At 48.3% G+C, this 23144-nt stretch overlaps 1 protein-coding gene across 4 annotated transcripts in view; it reads right to left on the bottom strand.

Annotated features, from left to right (window-relative positions):
- The window catches only part of TMEM273 (transmembrane protein 273), a 40874-nt gene that overhangs the window by 3374 nt on the left and 14356 nt on the right, over window positions 1-23144 (bottom strand). For 3 of the 4 annotated variants that reach the window (XM_041730465.1, XM_041730473.1, XM_041730462.1), the window contains exons 2-5: window positions 10470-10523; window positions 9459-9599; window positions 8212-8242; window positions 4131-4154 (exon numbers count right to left, since the gene is read on the bottom strand). In XM_041730465.1, coding sequence (XP_041586399.1) covers window positions 4131-4154; window positions 8212-8242; window positions 9459-9599; window positions 10470-10523 — 250 coding nt within the window. The remainder of the gene's footprint in view (window positions 1-4130; window positions 4155-8211; window positions 8243-9458; window positions 9600-10469; window positions 10524-23144) is intronic. The other variant, XM_041730482.1, reaches the window with a different exon arrangement.

The following is a 23144-nucleotide window of genomic DNA, read 5'->3' as shown; positions in this document are numbered from 1 at the left end:
TTTGCTCTTAAAATACTGATGTTTGCAGAAGATGGAAAAACCAGAAAGGCAGCCTCCTCCTATTCCTGATGGCCTTGAGCTGGAGAAGAGGCACCTATGACTTACTCCCTGGAAGAAGTCATTCTCTTACAGAGCAGTCACTCCCCTGCATTCAGATGTGCCACCAGTCCCTAGAGAGACAGGCACAACATGCAAGAAAAGGTAAGCTAGGCAGAGGCTGGGATAGTAGCTGCCAGCTGTACTAGCAGGTGAATCAGGTTGCAGACCTGGCCTGGGTGTCAAGAGAAAGAGAAAAAGACTTTTGAAGATTGTATCTGCACTGTTTCCACTACTATTTAATATTAGTGGTTTTAGCCAATGCAATCAGAGAGGAGAAAACAATTAGAGTCATAAGAACTGGGAAAAGCAATCTACAATTTGGCAGATGACATAATATTATGAAAACCCAAGGAAATCAAGCAAAAAACACACACAATAAAAGCATTCAGTAAGGCCATCACTATACCATTAACATACAAAAATAATCCATAAGCAGTCAATGACCAAATAAGAGGCATAATGGGAAACTCCATTCTTAAAAGCAACAAGAACAGAAAAATACTTAGGAATAAGCTTAAAAAGAAATGTGAAAAACCCATAAGGTCAAGACAAAAACTCCTTAAGACACATAAACACAGCCTTGCAAAAACATTCACCTTTCCACGAAGGACTGCTTAACATCATAATGAAGTCAGTCATCCTCAGTCTAACACATGAATGTAATGCAACCCCAACAAAAATACAAAGGTGTTTGCTCCATGAATAGATTCTGGAGTTGGTTCTGAAGCTCATACGGAAAAACAAATATGCAAGATAGCTAGAAGAGAATAGCAAGAATGTGCTCTTGAATAGGAAGCACAATGGGAGTGTGCCAGATGGCGGAGTGAACCATGAAGTCTGCACAAGTAAGAGTGTGGTACTAGCACAAGAATACTCACAAATATGATGGAAAATAATATAAAGTCCAGAAATAGCCCAAGTACACATGGGAATTTAGAATACAACAAAGATTGAAAATAAAACTGGGGAAAATAATATTTTCAATTCTGATACTGAAATAGACTGCCATTTGGGATAAAGATTAAATTGGATCCATATGTCATACTACACACCACAATAAATGTTAAATGGATCAGAGATCCAAACAATAAAACTTTGCAAGAACTAGAATATATATATATATATACATGTCCATATGTAAACATTTTTAATTTTATGGCAATTGTATATATATAATTTTAATTAGATACATTTGTGTAAAAGGAACACAGAAAGATAAAGCAAAGACTCTTGAAAATAGTGATCTCCGCACAGTGGGTGGGGACAGAATAGAGTGGGCAGGTATGGGAATGAGACTTCTCTGAGTTTACCTGTTTACATTTTAATCTACATGTTTCACAACTAAAAAAAAATAGAATTAAACTAAAAGAATTAAGAAAGGGAGCATTAATTTTTTTTAAAAAAGATTTTATTTATTTATTGATGAGAGACACACAGAGAGAGAGGGAGGCAGAGACACAGGCAGAGGGAGAAGCAGGCTCCATGCAGGGAGCCTGACGTGGGACCCGGTCTCCAGGATCACACCCTGGGCTGAAGGCGGCGCTAAACCGCTGAGCCACCTGGCCTGCCCGAAAGGGAGCATTAAAATAGCATACACATGGATACCAATCCTATATCAAATTGAGAGCATAATCACACAGAGAAAATAACTAATTCAATTTGAATATAATAGTTGGTACACACAAAAGCTAAATTCTCAGAAAAAAAAAAGAAAATTTCAAGCTACTAAGCAAGTTTGTAGTTGCAGAGTGTTGTGATTATGGAAGTATTTTGTGTAATATTAGAGAATAGAGCAAAAGGGTAAAAATATTTATATAGAACAGGGTTTTGACTTTGAAGCAGGCAAAACAAATACGGAGTGAAGAAAGCTTAAGAAGAGCCTTATGGTATTAAATTTGTGGTTTAAATATACATTTACTGATTCAGTCCTGGCCTCTCAGGCCCTAGAAGCAGTGATGTCTCAGGAGCCATGAGCACACATTGTGTCCAGATCTTGTCTTCTAAAAACTATTCCACATCAAGAAAGAAAAAAGGGAGCACCTGGGTGGGTTAGCGGTTGAGCATCTGTCTTTGGCTCAGGGAGTGATCCCAGGGTCCTGGGATTGAGTCCCACATTGGGCTCCCGGGGTGGAGCCTGCTTCTCCCTCTGCCTGTGTCTCTGCTTCTCTCTCTCTCTCTCTCTCTCTCTCTCTGTGTATCTCATGAATAAATAAATAAAATATTTGAAAAGAAGAAAGAAAGAAGAAAGAAAGAAGAAAGAAAGAAAGAAAGAAAGAAAGAAAGAAGAAAGAAAGAAAGAAAGAAAGAAAGAAAGAAAGAAAGAAAGAAAGAAAGAAAGAAAGAAAATACATTTTTAAAAAAGAAAAAACAAGGATCTAAGGGGTACATGGGTGATTCCAAGTCTGAGCAGGGACAGTACAAGATGAGCCTGGATGCCGTGTTGCCGTTCTTTTTTCCCCAATGTCAAAAGTCTTAAGAATTGGGGAAAAAAGAAATCTAGGAAATGCTCAAAAGCCACCAAGAAGTGACTGGTTCTGGATGAACCGGAGACAATTTGAGTATCACAAAGATCCGTGATGGTGATGAATTGTAATATGTTGTTTATTTCAACAAGTGAGAGAAAGAGAAAAGGGGGAAGGAAAAAGTCTTTTTTTCCAGAAGAATGCCAGCTATTAAATGCAGAAGGGATGCAAGCATTAGAAATGAAACTCAGTATTTGTAACCCCCAATGCAATAACTGATTCAAGCATGGACTGTGAACAGATGTAAAATCATTGGGTGAAGAATCACTGGAGGTCAGGATGTTCACGTGGTCTCAAAGCATCACCCTTCAGATTATCAACTAATTAGGAAGAGGAAAATTTGTCTCCCCAAAGCAGAGATCTAGTGGTCACTTCCTTAATCAGGGTAGAATTACCCACAGTGAGAGATCCTGGTGTCCTGTGCTTCCTGATGCAGTACAGTATTTCTATTGTACACACCATGTCACTCCCATGGTGTTCTTGAAAAAAGTCCCAACCTGCATCTACTCAGGAAGAAACAATCAGACCAGTCCAGAAGATGACATCATACAAATGGACTTTGAAATTGACAATGCCACGGGGAAAGAAGTTGTCCAACACAAAGAGACAGAACAGAGACAAACCCCATGGATCTGGGTTTGGAAGACTGGAGCTATAAAGATATGTTTAAAACAATCAGATTTGAATATGGGCTGTGTAATAAATGATATTACTGAATTACTGGTCATTTTCTTAGATGTAGCCACCACATTATGATTATGCTGGAGACATCTGGTTATATATTTAGGGGTGAAATATCTCTACTAACTTAGGGGTGATATTGCTACTAATTTTTAAGTGGATCAGAAAAAAATGTATGTATACAGAATAAAGTAAATGGGGGAAAATATTAACTTGGTGTATCTGGGTGAAGGATGTATTATTATTATTTTTTTGCACTATTCTTTCAATTCTTCCATGGATTTGAAGAGTTTTCAAAAAGAAGGAAGGTGAGAGCACTTGGGTGATGCATGAGGTGGAGACCAGTGGTCAAGGGAATGTGAACTGTGACCAATCCTGTATACGCAGGCCTCACTGTGAGACCCAAAAGCAACAAGGGAAACAGACACTTCAGCCAAATTGATAGCTTGATGACACAAAAGTCTTGGAATTTTTTTTTCATCATGTGGATTAAGTTGGCGAGTTCACAGTTTGAATGACCTTTCAAGGGAAAAATTTGGCAAGTAAAAGAAAGTGAACTATACTGCTTCTAAAATCCCATCTTCTCAGCTCTAATCAGGCAAAGAAGCTCCCACTGCTCCATTTTAAATCTCCCTGAAGTGCTACTAAATTAAGACTTTCTGGAAGGGAAAAAAAAACAAAAAGGAGATGTGGATTCCTGGTGTCCCAGCTGAGGCTTGAGGAGTCCTGGCTGGTGGCTAGCAATCTCCTCCCATCCTGTGTGGGGCCACCTCGGGGGAGCCACTGACTCTCTCCCTCTCAGAAGGAGTGACTGTTCTTACAACTCACCTTTCAGAGAAATGGAGCTTTGACCTGCAAAACAGAAGAATCGGATGTTCATTAAATCATTCCCTGTGACAAAAAGCGCATGAGAAGTTCTGCTCTAGGAGAACAGCTTGCCAATTCTTAGATTTTTTCTTTTCAGTCTAACTTCTTCCTGACTCAGCCTGACTCCATCTAGTGTTAGCTTTGGAAACTTGAACTGTGCCTCCCTTCTTAGCAATCCGTTTGTGGAGGAGCGCTGGTGTGATACATGCCAAGAAGGGCTCCTCTAACGTGGTAGGAGGGCTACATCCCTGGGCAGGGGAGGTGGGGGAAGGGTCCCATCCAGCTACCCGCCACACCCCTGCGCTGCATCGTTCCTTCCTTCCCTCCAGCCACCTGCTTTTCTCCTGCCCCCTGCTTGTTCCCTTTTCAGGACTTCACTTTCACCGGTGTTGTCTGCGAGTAACCACCGCAGCCACCTCATCCGGATGGACAATGGAAACTGCCTCCTCTAGCTCTGATGCTTCAAAGAATTCAGAACTTCCAAACACACAAAAAACTGGATCATGTGCTCGTATGATTGTCCATGAGAACATAAAGCTACAGCTACTGTTGCTTAAACAATGTTTTTAAAGTGGTCTGTTGTACTGCACACAGCAGCATCTTCACACGTACGCGCGCGCGCACACACACACACACACACACACACACACTTGTGGGTTGCTACGAACCATCACAGCATCTCCATCCCTCTACTCCCCACAAGCATGTACACATGCACCACGATTGGAAATTAGGAATTGTCAAAACTTCCATTTTTGTGAATTCCACGATTAAGATATCTCTGAAACAGGATCTTCAGAGACTTCCAGGGGGGCACTGGAATTCCCAAGGCAAAGTACTCTATCTAACTCAAAGTGCCCCTCTATGCGTGCAGGTAATTTTGGATAGCCAAGGTAGCAAGCCCTCCCCCATGAGTGGTGAGAAGCCACCATGACCACTCAGTTGTGACACAGAGCCATAGCTAGCCACAATAGCCACAGCTATTGTGGCCACAATAGTCTATAGCCACAGGCCCAGGGAACCTCAGCCACCCAACAGAGGGCCCCGGAGGCCAGGCTGCCAGCAGAGTCTTCACCACCGCAGATCTCATCTACCCAAAACTGATGCCCATCTTGTACTCCCCACAACAGAGGCCAGCTGGGCCCTCAAAAGGCAATGCAGGTTCCAGGCCTGGGGTTTATCTATTCATTTCCAGGTGCCCTCTTTCCCCTCATCAGGAGCTAATCCTTCTCATCCCAGAACTCAGTCCATGGCCACCCATACCCCCAAAGCCCAAAGCCCTGTTTGAACCCCTGATGGAGGTCAGTCTGCCTTGATCTTATAGTGGGAGAGCTTGAATCAGCACCCAGCCCCGAACCATGGGGGTGCTGCCCCGGGTGACCATGACAAGGATGTCCTCCTGGCAAGGGGTCTTAGCTGCACCCTCAGTGGAACCTGGCACCATGCCAATCCCCCAAGGATTGTAAGAAGCAGAGCTGCCTCAGTGAGAAGGTGACTTAGGGTAGGGCAAGGGAGGGGCCAGCCAACCTGCCATTCTACTTTTCTCTGTAAGTGGCCCCACATATTTGGTGGCACTTGAGAGCTGTTTAGCACATTTCTTCTATAAAGACAAATGTGACAATTTAGCCAGGGTGGGTCAGGGTGTGTATGTATAAGTGTGTGTTTAAGAGAGAGGACACACAGTATCGTGGCCCCCCAGCCCATAAATGTCCCCAGTTCCACCACACATTTCCAAAAGATCCCTGGGACTGTTCCCTCATCCCTCCCCTGCATGAGAACCCCAGGTGCAGAGGAGGTGACATTGCTAGCAAGAGAACCGTGTGGCCATTCCTGGGCCTGGAGAGCACTGCCTCACGGCCCCACTACACCCAGGGTGACCACACGCTCCAGTTTTCCTAGAACTATGCAGGTTTATGCACATCGTCCTAACACAGTTAGTAGCAGTGCCTCTTCACTCTCCAGAAGTCCTGATTTGTATGATAAGGTAAACAAACGGTCTCCGTAATCACACTCCTCACCCCCAGCCCAGGCCCCTGAGGGGCGGCCAAACAGCTCGGGTTGGGGGCGTAGGGGGAGAGGATGGGACAGAGAGAGAGAGAGACACTGAGAGTCAGAGAAGAAGAAGGGCAATGGTTGGAGGCCGAGTTGATGAAACACCCTCTAGGGCCTGGAAGCCAGGACATCTGAAGGAGGGGAGATCCTCAAGGAAGTGAACTTCTGGAGAAAATCCATTTCCAGCTCAGCCCCAGGGCATCTCCCTGATGACAGCATGCCGTGCATCTGTCTCATCTCTCTGTTCACTCACAAATCCATCACTCCTTCCATGCACAGGCCACAGCATTTAGTGAGTCCCAGGGAGGAAATGGAGGCGAGTCCATGCTCCAGGTCCCTTCTAAAACCCACCACCCCATTCAGCCCAGACCTCTGTCTGCATGCCAACCCTTACTGAGCACCCCCTCTACTTGGAAGTCTGCAGAAGCCTCAGATGCACTGTGTTTAAAAAAGGAGTTCCCATCTCAGTCCCACAGCCCATTGCCGATTGCCCAAACCTGCTCCACCACCTACTTCCCCCGCTGGGGCCTCCCCACTCCCACAGACGATACACTCTTCTGGATTCCTCCCTCTTGCTGGTTGCACCTTCACTCAGCTGCCAGGTCCTGAGCCCACCGCCTCCAGCAGGGCCTTGCAGCAGGTCTGAATCCCTCTAAGATCTTCCCGGCAGGCTTGCCTGTCTCCAGTGGGGTCCCCCCTTCATGCCACTACAGCATAAAAGATGTTCCATCCCTCTGCTGCCTAGAATCCATCGGTGACTGACCAGAAGTTTCAGGATAGGGTTCAGATTCCTTCACTTAGCATACAAGACCCTGACTAAAATTGCCCACCTCCCCAGCCTCCTCTGCAGATCTTCATGTGAAGCCTCTGCTCCTGTTACATGGAATGCTTGGTCCCTGGATGTGCACACGGGCACCCATCAGGGGGCCGTCTGCTTGTGTACACTTCTCTTTCTTCCCGCAGAGAACTTCTTCCCATCTGTCCACATGCAATCGCAGTGCTGCTTGCACCTCCAGACAATCCGCTTCCCAGCTGGAACATGCACCTCTCTGCATCGCCCAGGCACAAGGCAACATGGGCTTAGCTGTGTCACAGCACTCCCCTGACCCCAATCCTGTGCAATGAGCACCCAGGATGTGTCTGTCTCCCTTGCAGACTGAAAGGGAGCCTGTCTTTCTTTAATCCTCAGCACCTGCTCCATGCCATATCACCCATTCATTCATTCATTCATTCATTCAAAAGCACCCACTCTGTTCTGGGTACAGTGCTAAATGCCAGGGCTACAAAGATGAAAAGAAAGATCCCACCCTCAAGGACCTTACACTTTGGGGGAAAACCATAAAAAGAAATAAATATATCACATAATGTCAGTGATAGAAAGTAATATAAAGAAAAATAAAACTAGGTGAGGGGAAGATAATGATCAGGGGAAGGGTTTCTATTTTAAACAGGCCATGTACAATGAAATGGTGGCCTAGAAGAAGAGATATGAAGAAAATGAAGGGCAGAGCTTGCAGCTATCTGGGAGAAGAGCATTTCCTATGACAGAAAACAGCAAGTGCAAAGGTCCTGAGGCAGGATTGGCCTCAGAGGACATAGTCTTTGTGCAGAAGACCAGCATGGCTCATTGCCAGCAGGGAAGTCAGGTAGCCCAGAGCAGACCATATGGGCTTCTCAAGTGGGTCATGGCAGGGGCTAAGGACCTCATTCTGACTGCTGGGGGGAATGTACTTAGGGGTTCTGTGTGGGAGGTGGGGCAGAATGTAACTGAGGGTATGCAGAAACAGGTTCAAGCCCCCTTTGGCTAATGTGCCTTGTGGCCCCCCACTCATGACTGCTGCCTACTGAACCGAAGAAGAGAAGAGTGTGTTCTAGTCTTCTAGGAAGCATTTTGGAGTGGAGAGAAGAGCTCAGATGGCAGGCGAGGAAGCACGGTGAATAAAACAGCAGGGAAAATAATACCCCTCACTTACCACGGTAGTGACCTTACCTTGGGACTCTCTTCTTCAGGGTGACAGTGTCTACACAGAGAAAGCAGGGCATTAGAAAGGAGACACTGTGATCATGATGTGACCCGCTCAGTGCCAGCTAAGGTGCGAGTCAGACCCAACCTGACTCAATTAACTCTGAGAGCCTCCCTGGGTCGGGACCACTGGGGTGGTGGTCTTGAGTGGGTGCTCTTCATCCTTCTCCTTTGGCTCTGTTGGCGCTTCTCCATCTAGGTCCCCTCACTGAGCCCGCTTAGCTGGGCACATAAGTGGAACTGAGCCTTCCCTGGAGCCCTCTTATCCCCATCACTCCTCATCATCCCCATTCCCTTGCTGCTCCTGGGCCCTCTTGGTCTAAAGGGATCCAGCATGTCTCCCACTGTGTGATGAAGAGGCTGTTTCCTCTCCCCTCCTATTCGTAGGGAAAATAATGGTAAGCAAACTCCCATGACCAATTAAACCCTTTGCATAATTGGACATGCTGGCATCGCGGGAAGCTCTGAGGGCTACGCCTCCCCCCGCCCAACCCCAGACTATCCTTCTGCATATCTTTGCAGATAACAACCACATTTTCCAGAGACACAGTGAGGCTCCTTCCTCCTCATCCTCAGGAAAATTTCATGGAAAGCTCCATCATTATCCCATTAAGCAGGCTTCCAGGACTGGGAATGAGTTTTGCCAAGTCTCATCCCATCTTGAGGGAAAGGGGATGCAAATCAATGTCGTATTTTGCTATCAAAACTCACAAACTGACTGTGGGTTGTATTTCCCTACAGTTGCCACAGGATACCCAGAGCCAAGCCAGGGTTCATGTAAACTCTGCTTGGACCAAGAGGACATGGCACCGCTCCGAGTAGAACCTGCCTGGTTTATGACAAAAAAGCAATTCAGCCCATATAACCAGAGTTTACAACACCTCCGCCATGCACTCAGCCTCGTCACCTCTTGGGATCAATTTGATCTGGTCACATTTTTGGATACAGGAATATATCTTTCTGGCTGAAGCCAACTCACCTTCCTTCCCCACCTTTCTCCAAGAAATCTGATTCTTAGGAATGGAAAAGTACAGAGAAAGAGAGAGAGAGAGAGAAGAAAGGAGGGTGAGGGAGGGACAGAGACATAGAGAGGTCGCTGTGTTTCTTTTCAATCCTGCCTGTCCGTCTTTCTCCAGCTAAATTTCAGAGGGGCCTGAGGGGAGTCTCCTGGTCTGGGCAGGCTGCAGCCAGGCTGCGGGTCACCGCTTCCTTACCATTGAAGCCCGGGGTCGTGCTTCTCAAGTTGGAGGAGTCGATATCAAACAAATGCCTCTTGATCATGCAGACCTTCAGGGCCAGGAAGACGGCCACTATGGCTCCACCTAGAGCCGCCCCGATGACGGCGTACTTGATGTCTGTGGGGCAGGGAGAAATTGCACAATGGGTGCCCACGTCTGTCAAACCCTGCCGAGGTCTTCTACAGCTCCCTTCACATCTGGGGTGACGTTCAAAGTCACTCTGAAATTCTGCATTGCAATCCGCTGAATCCCAGGGGCACACTGGCGCCCTGCCCGCGCCCCCACCCCATCCCTCCTCTTGGAACAAGATCCTGCTTCTTGGGTTGTGGGGATCATTTCCTGGCAGCTGGTGGCTCACTTCTCCGCCTCTCATAGCCCTACCTCACTGACCTTCACATTAGTTCATTAATCGTGTATGTGCTAATTGCCTGCCTGCTCTGTGGTGAGCACAGAAGGGAAAGGGAAAGATCTGACTCCATCCTGAGGGCCCTACAGTGAGCTGGGGTGCCCAGGAGCTCACCCTAATACCAGGTAACAACGGTGCAGGCTGGGCTGCCATGGGAGCCCGGAACCTTCCCAGAGGAGAAGGGATGGAGATGTCTAGACCCCAGTCTGCAGACTGCATCATGCCTGCTGGGGTGAGCCCCTGAGGTGGAGAGAAGCTGAGGGTGCAGGTGGAAGGAGGGCCTGGAGGCACCGCAGAGTGCAGGGTGCTGTGGGCACTGGAGCCACTCTTACAGAGAGCAGACAAGGGTGGCCCTGATGACTCATGTGGCCTTTGAAGAGAGGCTCTCAAGCAGGTCCACACCCTTGGGGTCAAGCTGTGTTAGCTCCCCGGCAGGTCTCGAAGTGAGTGCGGCCCCTGCTCTGTGATGACTGGCAGGAAGCCAGCCCCACTCCCAGCACAACCCCACCTGCCCCTGCCTTCTGGAGTGCCCCCCTCCTGTTCCCTGAGTCCAGCTCACAGGAAGCTGGGCGGCCACCTACCAATTTCTGCCCCAGCAGACTTGCCCGTTGCTAATACTTGAGCTCCTCCAATATCTGCAAAGGAAGAAAACCCAGAGTCTGGTTGGAACAAAACTGGTGGCTGTGATGGGACTAGGGGTCAAGGGCCAAAGCCCCCTCCCCAACCACTATCTCCCACAAGTCTTGAAAGGCCTGGCACAGGCACCTCTCCCACCTGGCCTCCAGCCTCAGGAACGAGAGGCAGAGTGTTCTGGGGCCTCAGGGGGACCTCCTCCACACCCACACTGGGAGCAGGGTTCCATCAAGTTCAGTCTAGCCAGCTCTTTCACAGGGTCTCAGCACTCCATGGGGCATGCACAGCACAGAAGATGCAGCTGATGGATGAAGAGCTGAGAAGCTCTTAGGTTCTCTGCCCTGTGCTCTGTTACAGCAGTGCTCTGTGACATTGTTAACACGTGGAGTGCTCCACGCTCAGCATTTGACACGGCATCTGGCACGAAGGAGGTGTTAACGGACGTTTGCCAAGCAAATGGTGGTAATGGAGCATGCTGCAGGGGTGTCTCACTCTTCTGGCCAGGGCTCGAAAGCTTCTATCAGGAAATGGGGCTCAGGCTGGGACCACAGTCCCTGCAGATTGGCTGTTGAAGAACTAAGGCAGAGCTGTAGGCCTTGCAGGCAAAGGCGCCCAATAACTGGGCACTCACTTCGAGGCGATACTGGGGGCGGCACTTGCATGAATGCACTTCCCACTCGCAGTAACAGCTGTGAGAGGTAGATACTATTATCATCTCCGTGTGATGAATGAGGAACCTGAGGCACTGAAGACTTGATAATGTGCCCAAAAGCCAAGGGAAGTGGAACATGGCAGGGCCAGGGTCTGAGCCATGCCACTTGCACTGAGAACCTGTGATGCCCTGCAAACTCGAGTCCAAGGAAGCTAACAAAAGGATGCCACAAGCCGCGAGGTCAAGGGGTGGAGGGGCTTGGGCTGGAGTGGGTGGATGATGAGACTCAAGCCTGGTTCTAGGTACAAGCTTCCAGGCAAAGGCAGAAGCGGGAAGTGCCACTACCCCTGCTTCTTAAAGGGAGTGGGTGACTTCACTGAGAGGGGCCAGATCTTCCCCAGCTTAGCTCTGACACAGGCTGACCTCCCAATTCCCCACCTATTGGGGACTGAATGACAGCCCAAAACCACATCTGCTGACTACAGACAATGCTGCCTGGGTGACATGTTGGTTGACACTCTACAGAGGACATCTTGTTCTGCATGTGTTCAGTGGGAAAGGAATCATCATAACGTTTCATTCTGTGTTGGCTCCAAGCCCCGAGGCTGCTCCTGGTCCCTGGCCCCAGACAGGCACTCTGGGCTTCAGGGTCTCCCACCATGTCCTAGGCCAGGGACTGAGTGAGTGCCCTCCGTGGGATCACCTTTCCAAATGCAGGCAGACAAAATTGGGCGGTGGACACATCCTTCCCAGTAATTCCTGCTAGCCAGCCAGATGGCCACTCGGCGGCAGCCTTTCCCCTCCTTGGGGAGGGAACTCCCTCCTTGCAGCCTTCCCCCTGCACTCCTTCTCTGCCCTGTGCTCTAACAAGCCCCTGGGTGAGGATCAGTCATAAGCATGTGAGCTCAGCAGACCCCTCCCCCCCATACCAGGGTCTTGAGCTGGAGGAGTCCCTCCTGGCCCATAGACCCCCTGCGAAGCCCCAGTGCTAATTGCCCCTGGTTCTGCAAAGTAGCTGGAGGATGGATGGCCCTAGCAGCACAGCGGGGGCGGGGGCGGGGGGGGGGGGGCTCCAGTGTACTCCTGCATTCAGGTCTGTAAGAGCCCCAGGAGGAAGTCACAGGGCATGTTCCCTGCTGGGATTCTCTGAGTTCTCTTGCAAACAGAAGGCAGAAGCTTAGCAACCAGAGGACAGACTCTCCAACTCAGGGGAGAGTGGGCACAGTGCTGACCAAACCTAACTTGACTGTCAGCACTCCTCAAAGTGCCCATACGGAACCAGGCACTGGGGACAGGAGCAGAGGTCCCAGAGCCCAGCCCTGGCTGCTGCAGCACAGAGAGCAGAGGGCTGCCTCTACTTGGGTCTCCACCCTCATAGTCTCCCTGTGTGCCCAGAGAGACACCTAGGCTACACCTGTCTGGGGATGGTGCCTTTTCTTCAGGTGCACAAAGGCACCTGTAAGTACAGGATCTGAGGCTAGAGTACCTGTGTCCTCTGCATGCCCCCTTTGAACATGCTGCTGCCCAAGGGTGCTGTTCTATCCCTCCCGAAAGAGCCTGTCTCCATTAGAAACGACAAATACCCACCATTTGCTTCAACGTGGATGGAACTGGAGGGTATTATGCTGAGTGGAGTAAGTCAATCAGAGAAGGACAAACATTATATGGTCTCATTCATTTGGGGAATATAAAAAATAGTGAAAGGGAATAAAGGGGAAGGAGAAAAAATAAGTGGGAAATATCAGGAAGGGAGACAGAACATGAAAGACTCCTAACTCTGGGAAACAACTAGGGGTCGTAGAAGGGGAGGTGGGCGGGGGGTGGGGGTGACTGAGTGGCAGGCACTGAGGTGGGCACTTGACGGGATGAGCACTGGGTGTTATTCTGTATGTTGACAAATTGAACACCAATAAAAAATAAATTTATTAAAAAAATAATGGTTCTTAAAATTACAATTAAAAAAAAAAAAAAAGAGCCTGTCTCCAGCCCTCCTCTCTGCAGCCCCTCCTACCCCAGTCATGTAGAGCACAGCCTGCTTCCGCAAGTGATTTCCAAACAGGATAGAAGCCTCCTATAAGAGTAAATGGTCCTAAGACCTTGAGGCTTCCAGGGTCCCCTCCCCTGGGACATGAGACGGCAGCCCTCAGGGAAAAGCAGCAACAGGGTTGCTCCCTACAAGAGAGCTTCGGGTGCAGCATGGCCTTGCCCCATCTCAGTTGGAATCCGACTCACTGAGAGTCCATCCCTGTCGTCCATACTTCCTGTACTGTCCAGGACACCTGTTGGGCCTGCCCTCAACAGGAGCTGGAATGCTTCACCACCCTTATTTGGGCAGAATCGGGCTATGTGGTTCCAGTTGTGGGGTGGTGGGCGTGCGGGCACTCAGATGTCTTTCTATAAGTATCTGAACTAAAAATAAGGAGAAGCTGCCCTAAGTATTTGTCAATTGATGCCGGGTCATTTTCTTCTTGGAACTTAAATATTGCAGAATGGCTCCTAACTTTAGATCTCACGGATTCTAACGTTCCTAGCCAGAGGAAGGGGCTTCAAGAGTCTAGACAGGCATCCATCATCTAACACTATCAGGAAGTGCGTGCAGTATGCTCTGGATAGGGCATCCAAGAGCAACCCAAGTCCCCTGTCCCCATAAAGGAGCTCATGGAGTGACAAGGGAGACAGAAGGAAAAATCAGAGTGTCATGGATGACAGCCAGCACCTTCCTGGAAACCTCAGTCTCCACTAGATAGAGGAAGTCTGAATGGGAGCATGTAGAATGGATACTTGCCGTGTGGCCTGCACACCTCCCCTGACCCCTTGGCTGCTAGAAGTACCTTGGCTTTCCTTTGGGTCACCATCTCCATGTGATTCCCCCGAGGGCAGGCTCCCAGATGAATACATGGACCTACCGTATCTGGTAAATTAGCATATTCCATCTTCCTGTCAGCAGTGACTGGTTTGAGGGGTGGGGCAGGAGATCCATTTCAGGCCAGTAACACTCAACTCTGGGACTTCAAGGGAAATATGGGGAAACAGGAGTATCTTCCAGAATGTGGTAATTGTGGGGCTGAGAGTGGCCTACTGAAAGGAGAGACGCTGCTGGGACTGAAGCCCCCACAGATGAGGGTCAGGCTGAGACCAAGTCTTCAAAAAAGGTTTTGAGTGCCTGAATCCAGCTGTGCCTGCAACACCTCTTCATGACTTACCAGTCACCTTAGTAAGGAAACACTCTCTTTATCTTAATCTTATCCAAGCTAAGGAATGGTCATCCACAATCAGAAGAGCGCTGATGGCTTAGGTGGCAGGTCTTTCATAAAGCATTACAGAAATCAGGTGGGCAAGGCAGAGAGGGGAGCAGAGAATGCCAGCTGTGAACAAGTTGCTTACAACACAACCTCTGATAAATCCAACTAGGATCCGCAAGCGAAGCAATCATTGCACCTCTGCCTTGGCACGAGCTGTCCGAGGCAGCGCCTTTCTTGTTCCTGTGGAAAGTTCTTACTTATCCTGTAAGACTTAGCAAAAATCCACCTCTTCTGGAAGTCCCCTGCCTCAGTGTTTGGGATCACCCCTGTCACATTGTTGCACCTCTGCCCCCGCTCCCCTTATGCTGTCTGGCAGGTCATTCTGTGGCACAAAGAATATATACTTCAGGATAAGCAGTTTCTCTCTAGGACCTGGATGATACGTGAGGTTCCTTGGAACTAGTTTCTTTTCCTGCAAGATGCAGAGAGAAGCTGGGAGGATAGAACCTTGAACTAACTGGGAAGTGACCCCAAATCTCCTGAGCATAAAACCAGAAGTGGTTTCGGGTGATAAGACTGAGTATCCAGGACCGAATGATATTGAGGGCTCAAGAAGGAGGTCAAGTTTGGCCACGGAGAAATGAGTGACCATTGCTCCTGTAACTCTGAGGCGGGAAACACTCATGGGGTGCGCACAGAACACACGTGGCACACACATGACTGCCACTGCTGTGGGCGCTTCTGTCTTCCCTGCCCGAGGTCCCAGATCAAGTAGAGCACAGCGAGCATCCCACTGGGGGAAAGGATCGTATCAGGGACTGGAAGTGCAGAAGGAAAGGGAGCAGTCCGATTGTTTTTCACCCCTGGGTTGATCCTGGGCCCCACTCCTCTTATCTGAAAATGGGGACTTACGACCCTAACATGTAGAAAGGACTCGCTGAGACAGCCTCTTCTGCTCATTTGTCCCCAGCCCACCCCCACCCTGAAATGTAAGCTGATCTCATGGTCCAGCGGAACACAGGCGTGCTCCTGTGATCGAGCTGCCTGGGCGCTGTAGCCATTCGTTCTCCCTTCTTCTCCACTGGGCTTATGGACGGGGTGCACCTCTCAGAGAGACCAGGCCAGTGGCCGGGGTCCCTCTCATCCCCCAGAGGGCAGCTTGATGCTGCAAATTAAACAACATGAGGTCTGAATGCAGGTAGAGCCTTCAGTCCTCTCCTGAGTGGAACCCTGGGCCAGCCTGGGTGACCAACCCTCCCTGTGGCTGCTGGCTGTGTGTGAGGGTCTCAAGCCTTCCCCCTGGCATGGTTGTGAGGTGCAGAAACCTCTGACTCCCTATCCACCAGCCTGGGAACCTCCTGACACTGCTCAGGCTCCATCCCACCTTCCCATCTTGTTGGGCAGACTGCAGCGGTCACCTGCGAGTGCCAAGCCCAGCTCCTCTTGCAGGACCGTGGTATTCCCTGCCTCCCTGGGAAGGCCCTAGACCCAGGGGGACCCTGCACCTGCAGGAGTCGTGCAGCTTCCAGAGAGACAAAGTGAAAGGAAAACCAAGGGGCTAGGCAGCAGAGCAAAGATGTCTCAGGGGTGAGGTGGGGGCCTCCGTCCACAGCCAGAGAGCACACCGAGTCAGACCATCAGCTCCCTAAATCCAGCTCAGCACCCTTGGCTCCGCCAGCCATATGCCCTGGTGCCCCAACATGCCCACTGAGCAGGGAATTCCTCACCCAGTGTCTCTGTCATACATGGAGGTCTACAGCCATCAGCCAGCCAGGAGGACCAAGGGGTGCCCACCCTAGACTGGGGGAGTCAGAGAGGGACCCTGAGAGTAAGCAGTATTTAAACTAAAAACAAAAGGAGAAGTGAAGAGAGGGGCCATGTAATGGGCCCAGGCAGATGAAAAGGCACCAGCAAAGGCCATGAGGCCAGAGCAGGAGTCCGGGCCTGGGAAAGAAGGTGGCAGCTCAGAGAGTAGCAAGGGGGGGCGGGTAGCAAACTGAGGCTTCTCAGGGTTCTTCAGAGGATGAAGGTAGGACAGCTAGCTGGGACACAGCTGCCCTGAGCAGGAACTAGAATCCAGAGGCCACCAGAAAGAAAGAGAGGTTGACCCGAGGCTATGAAAGGCAAGGGAACATGCCTTCAGCTTCCAGAAATAGCACCATAATTAAGAGGAAAATAATCCTGGTGGCTGACCAGACTGTACCAAAACTTGTGCCCACTTTGTTTTTCCCAAGCAATCTTTGCTAATTAATTCTTAAAGATTCTCACAATGGGATTAAAACACTCAGCTACAGAAGCCAAACTGATCAATACCTTTCCAGGCTAATGGAGGGGCTGGAGGCAGGGAGCCGGCTTTGGCCCAAGGTAGAACCAAAGGCACTCCAGGAATGGGGAGTGGTCCTGAAAGGGGCAGGATCCCCCCCACACACCCCCAGGCATCCCAGACCCACACTGGCCAGCAGGTGGTGACATCACACGCTGTCACACCTAGCAGGGTTGCTGCTGGAATGTTTTGGGAGCCAGAAGTTCTGGAAGCAGAGGGAGCCCGAGGCTGCTCTGGTGGGGTGCGTGGTGGTGTCCAGGGAGGGCAGGACTGGAAGGAACACCCAGCTAACTCTACACGCACTGGTTGAGGGGGTCGGCTTATCTTCGAATGTCTCCGTAGGAGCGTGAATGCCTAATATGCCTGACTCCATGGTGAGTGGAAAGGAATGACCCTTAGACCAGAACATGTGAGTCTCCATCTGTCATTGCTTAGCCAGTGGCTCAAGACCAGACACGACATGACCCCCAGCTCAGTGGCCACTCTGCCCCGGGACTGGCCACAGGAAGCCTGCCGAATCACACTCAGAGGGCTCCGAGATGCCCTGAAGGTGTGTGGGCACAGCCCGAAGTGCAGGAGGGGACTCTCCTCCACCGGCCCTCAGCCGCTTGAGAGGGTGTCCTCAGCTTTCCTAGAGGCCGCGGGGTATGTGAGGTGCAGAGCATGCTAGGAAGCAGCTCTGGGCAGGAACTCAGGTCAGAAGGGAGATTGTCCTCCCCGTCAACATTACCAGAAGTCAGAGCTGAACGGAGGCCTCCAGAAAGCTGTGTGAGTCCAGGTGGGGGGCAGCCCACACACTCAGCCTCGGGCTTCAGACCAGGGAAGGCCCCTGTGCAAGACTGCCTTTGCAGAGAGCAGGGGAGGCTGGAAGCAATGTAGAATAACTAATTAATGATGGTAAAGTATTGTGGAAGGGGAAAGCGCTGCATAACCATTAAGTGGTGGGGTTATTATTATTCATGCAATATTCATACTGTGCTCCTCAGCCTCTGAGAAGCTCTACTCCTCTGCAGTCCTTGGAGACCAGCTGAGGGAAGCATGTGGGGGGGAGCTGTGGGATGACAGCTGGCCTGGCCCTTGGGGAAGGCCCGAGAGAGCACCAGGGCCTTGGCAATGCCACACCGTCTGCCTCCATCCACCAGGACTGAGGGTCTCTCTGAGCCCTACTGTGTGTCAGGGTCTGTGTCAGGCATTTCTTTTAAGGCAGCTGTAACATTTGCAGAGCTGAGAGCATGCCACTGTCTAAATATGTAAAAGTTAGAGACCCGCCCACGCAGGGCCCAGCCCTGTTTGTTCCCCAGAGCCCTGCAGTCCATTCCCCACGGGTCATCTTTCCGAGGGGGAAGCTCACCCTCCCAAGGGCCCAAGGCCTGGCTGATCTTCTGGGTGGAGCAGGAGGAGGCAGGGCCTGGCCTGGCCTCCCAAATGCCAGGATGCGGCAGGCTTCAGGACCTGGCCTTCTGCTCGACACCTCACTTTCCTGGCTGTACTTCTGGCCAATGCTGAGGCATGCCTCCCAGATGAGCTCACCAAGGGGAGGAAGGAAGTGAGATTTTTCTGGTTATCTGCCAAGGAATGCCTGTTGGTCACTCAAATTAGAGCAGTCCCTCTCTTGCTGTCTCGTTCCCAGGCCCCCACAAAGCTGGGTTTCCTCCCTGCACATACCACCCTCACTCCCAGCACAGACAAATCCCCCTCCCTTATGAGTGTGTGCTGCCCCTGTTCCTGAACTTTGGAAACACTTTATGACAAGATTGAAAAGAAAATTTTCTTTGCATTTGGATAAAGGTATGAATGACGTGGGGGACCCTTTAAGGCCAGAGTAGGGACAGGGGTCTTTCAGCCTCCTTTTCCCAGGAAGCCCCAGCAGGTGAGAGGCCAACTCAGGGTCACATGTCTGAATAGGAGAGTCCTGGGGTTTGAACCTGGGTCAGCCTGCCTCCAGGAAAGGGTCTCACACTGGCACACAGGTGGGACAGTGGCTCTGAGTCACCCGTAGTTTCTTAATGTTCCATGTGTGGCTCAATGACTAGGCTCATCTGCACCGTGAGAGGATCTCTGTTCTTAGCGTTCCAAGGTCAGCCCGGGGACCCTCTCTGAGTGTCTCCAGAGCCTTCCCTGGCTCATCCCCATTCAACGTTGTTTTGTTTTCTGTGGGGCCAAGCATGGGCCGACTACAAGCTATGACAGACACCAGCATATCAACCACAGCCTCTGACCTCGGGCCACATGCTGCCTCCAATGGGGAAGTGGGGATAAGGTGTGCAATGAGGCCTGCAGGCCAGCAGACCCTGCAAGTGTGGCTTTGGATAAATCCAGCCTGTCTTCTCTCCCAGACAGGCAGACGTAAAGACAGATATGCTGGTAGGATTGTGAGGACCTCTCTGAGAGAGTATCTCCCAGGGCCCTAGGGAGGTGGAGCACAAATCCCACAAGGAGCAGATGATACAAGAAAAGAAGGCTTCAAAGCTAGACAGAAACTTGACACCTATCCCACTTGGCTGGAAAGCCAAAGCACAAGAAGGAACACGTGATGGGGCTGGAGGAGAGGTACCTGTGGACACAGTAAACATTTTGGTCTCTCCTGGCAACAGTGGGAAGCTGTTAAAGGATTTTAGCCAGGCAGGGAGTAATCAACTCTCATTCAGTAGAACTCCTCCTCCAGGAAGCCCTCCTGGACACCCTAGTTTGGGTCAGGCGCTTCTCTATTTCGCTCCAGGTTTCCTTCATCTCAGCACTTAACACACCACATTGCAACTGTCCTTCCTGTAGAATGTCAATTCCTTAAGATAGGGCCTTGACTTTGTGTCATAGCAGAGCCTGATAAAAATCAATACTTGCTTAACAAAAGAGAAAGCCTAAATGTCCATGTGTCCCAGTATTGTAGGACGGCCCAAGAGCCTAGCTCCAGGCCCTTTACCTCTTCCCCTGGACAGCAAGCCCTTGACAGCATGGCCCAAAGGTTTGCATGGGTTTCTGAGGGGGTACAGCCAGGTTCCAGGCAGAAATTCCCCAGCTGCTCATCTGTTTTGTTCAGACAAGCAGGAGAGAGCAAGCCAGTTCATCTTACTGAGAACCATTAGCCCGTTATTTAATGGAATCAAATTTAATAAAAGGAGCAATTCAGGCAATTCTGGAGGATAAATGAGGGTCTGGATGTGACAGAGATGCTTACAGTGACTTTAGAGAGGAAACACAAGTGGTTTAATTTGGAAATGAGTGAAAAAGTCTGCTAATCTGTGTGACAGCCAGGTCAGCTCCCACCCAGGGTTCAAGGACCATGGGGATTTCCCAGCAGGCACTTTGCTGAGGTCACCTCTCCTGCCTTTACCACAGGGCATCTTCGTCCCCAAGGATCCCCCAGGATCAGTGCTGTGTGTCTGAGAGATGTTAAGTAACCCATACCCCTCTCCTCAAAGAGCTTCCTCCAAATCACCCATCTACCAGGTTCTTAAAAACTCATTTCAGACTTCCATTTCTTCTCACTAAATATAACTTAAAACTTAGATACTATACAAAAACAAACAAACATAAGAAGATCCTGAAAGTTGGAGAGATGAAGGCAAACTACCTGAGGACCTTGGGACCCCCCTCCCTCCACTGGATGCAGCATGTAGCCTGAGGTCGCAGCATGGTTGACACAGCTCATAAAAATATGAGTCAATAAAAAAGACTTTTATTCTTCTCTAAGATTTCTAAATCATGTTTGACAGTTTGGGGCTAAAAAATAGCATGTCTAAAGTTGTTCTCAATATATGTAGAGAAAATATTAAAGAGAAGAAAGGAGCACAGAGACACAATTTCTGCTTTTCGCTCAAAGTGTTAAAATGTTGACAACAATAGATGGTGGTGTGTTATGTATATATAATGTAACACCTACAGCAACAGTTGAAAGTACATCCAATACCACTATAGGCAAATCAAATGGAATTCTAAAAAATGTTCCAGTAATACACAGGAAGGTAGGAAAAAGAGAAATGAAAAACAGAGAAAAAGGAGAAATCAAAATATAAAGTGGCAGACTGAAAGCTCTAACATATCAAGAACTACGTTAAACATGAACTGCTTATATCCACCAATTAAAAAACATGTTTGCAAAGTCTATTAAGAAAATGATTAAACTATAAACTGTCTACAAGAAATTCACTCTGAATATGATATAGATAGCTAGAAAGTAAAAGAATGAAAAAAAATCCATGCAGACATTAACAAAAAGAAAGAAGAGGGATTATATTTAAATCAGATACATTTCAGAACAAAGAAAATCATTAGACCCAGAGATATTATGTGGTATTATATTACATTACATAATGATAAGAGTCAATCCACCAAATTGACACAGTAATCCTAAATCCCTATAATCAAACAATAGAGTTGTAAAATATATAAAGCAAAAACTGATAATACTGAAAGGAAAAATAGACAGATGCATGGTAGTTAAAGCTTCAGTAGCCCTCTCTCAACAATTGATAGGACAACTAGACAGAAAATCAGTAAGGAAATTTTAAAAATTCAACCATACTATCAAGCAACAGGATTCAACACCAGCAGAATATACAGCTCTTCAAGCACTTATGTAAGATATACCAAGATGTCTATATTCTGCATCAAATATCAACAAAATTAGAATAACTTCAATCATATAAAGTGTGATCACAATGAATCAACAATAGAAAGATAACAAGAAATTTCCCAAACACTTGGAAACTAACGATACTTCTACATAACTCATGGATCAAAGAGGAAGTCCCAAGAGAAATAAAAATATTTATTAATTAAGTGAAAATGAAAACATACATATCAGAACTTTGGGGACATAGCTAAAGCAGTGCTGAGAGGGCAATTTGTAGTACTAAATGCTTATGTTAGGAAAGAGGTAAGGTCTTTGAACAGTAATCTAATATCTCACTTGAAGAAACCAAGAGGACATCAAAATAAAGCCAGAACACACAGAAGAAAGTAAATAATAAAGACAAGAGCAGAAGTCAATGAGGTTAAAAACAGAAAAATAATAGAAAAAATGAGTGAAGCAAAAAAATCCAACTCTTTGAAAAGACTGATCAATCTGACAAACCTCTAATAAGACTGACAAGGGGGGATCCCTGGGTGGCGCAGTGGTTTGGCGCCTGCCTTTGGCCCAGGGCGCCATCCTGGAGACCCAGGATTGAGTCCCACGTCGGGCTCCCGGTGTATGGAGCCTGCTTCTCCCTCTGCCTGTGTCTCTGCCTCTCTCTCTCTCTCTCTCTCTCTCTCTCTCTGTGACTATCATAAATAAATAAAGAAAAAAAAAATTAAAAAAAAAGACTGACAAGGGAAAAAAGAGACATGACACCAATATCAGAATTGAAACAGAGATATCACTACAGATCCTATAGACATCAGAAGGGTCATAAGGGAATACTATGAACAACTCTACACATAAAAACCCGGTGACTTAGGGGCACCTGGGTGATGTAATCAGTTAAGCAACTGATTCTTGGTGTCAGCCCAGGTCATGATTTAAGGGTAGTGAGACCAAGCCCTATGAAGGGCTCCATGCTCAGTGGGGAACCTGCTTGAGATTCTCTCTTTCCCCATTTGCCCCTCCCCTCATGTATATGCACTTGTTCATGCACGCAGTGTGCTCTGTCTCTCTCTCATAAATAAAGTCTTTAAAAAAACTGGTAATTTAGATACAATGGGCCAATTCCTCAAATAATAGAAACTGTAACAACTCATACAATATGAAATAGATACTTTGAATAGCTCTATAACTATTAAGGAAATTGAATTCATAATCTACAAACCACAAAAAAGAAATTCACAGACCCAGATAGTTTCAGGGGAGAATTTTAGCAAATGTTTAAAGAAAAATTAACAAGAATTATACACAACCTCATCCAGAAAATAGAAGAGGAAACACTTCCTAATTTATTTTATGAAGTCGACATTACCATGACATTAGAACCAGAGAAAAAAGGTGCAAAAAACTACAGACCAGTGTCCCTTACGAATAAAGACTCAAAAACCCTTACCAAAATGTTATCAAGTAGAACTCAGCAAAATAAAAAAAAATTATAAATCATGACTAAATGGAGCCCGTTCAGGGATGCAAGGCTGGAGTGATATTCAAAAATCCATCAATGCAGTCCACCACATTAACAAACGACAGAAAAATAAAATCACATGATCATACGGAGTGATGCAGGAAAAGTATTTGACAAGATTCTATATCCACTTATGACAAAAATTCTCAGAAAACTGGAAAAGAGGGAAACACCTTCAACTTGATAATCTACAAAAAATCCTATAGCTAACATCATACTTAATTGTAAGAAATAAGATGATTTCCCACTACAATCAAGGACAAGTTAAAGTTGCCACTCTACCTGTTCAACATGGTACTGGAAGTTCCTGCCAGTCCAAT

Source organism: Vulpes lagopus, chromosome 2, assembly GCF_018345385.1.
Source record: "Vulpes lagopus strain Blue_001 chromosome 2, ASM1834538v1, whole genome shotgun sequence".
In the NCBI taxonomy this organism is placed as follows: domain Eukaryota; kingdom Metazoa; phylum Chordata; class Mammalia; order Carnivora; family Canidae; genus Vulpes; species Vulpes lagopus.
The sequence above is the reverse complement of the archived record's forward strand: the minus strand, read 5'-3'. Positions and strand labels throughout refer to the sequence as shown.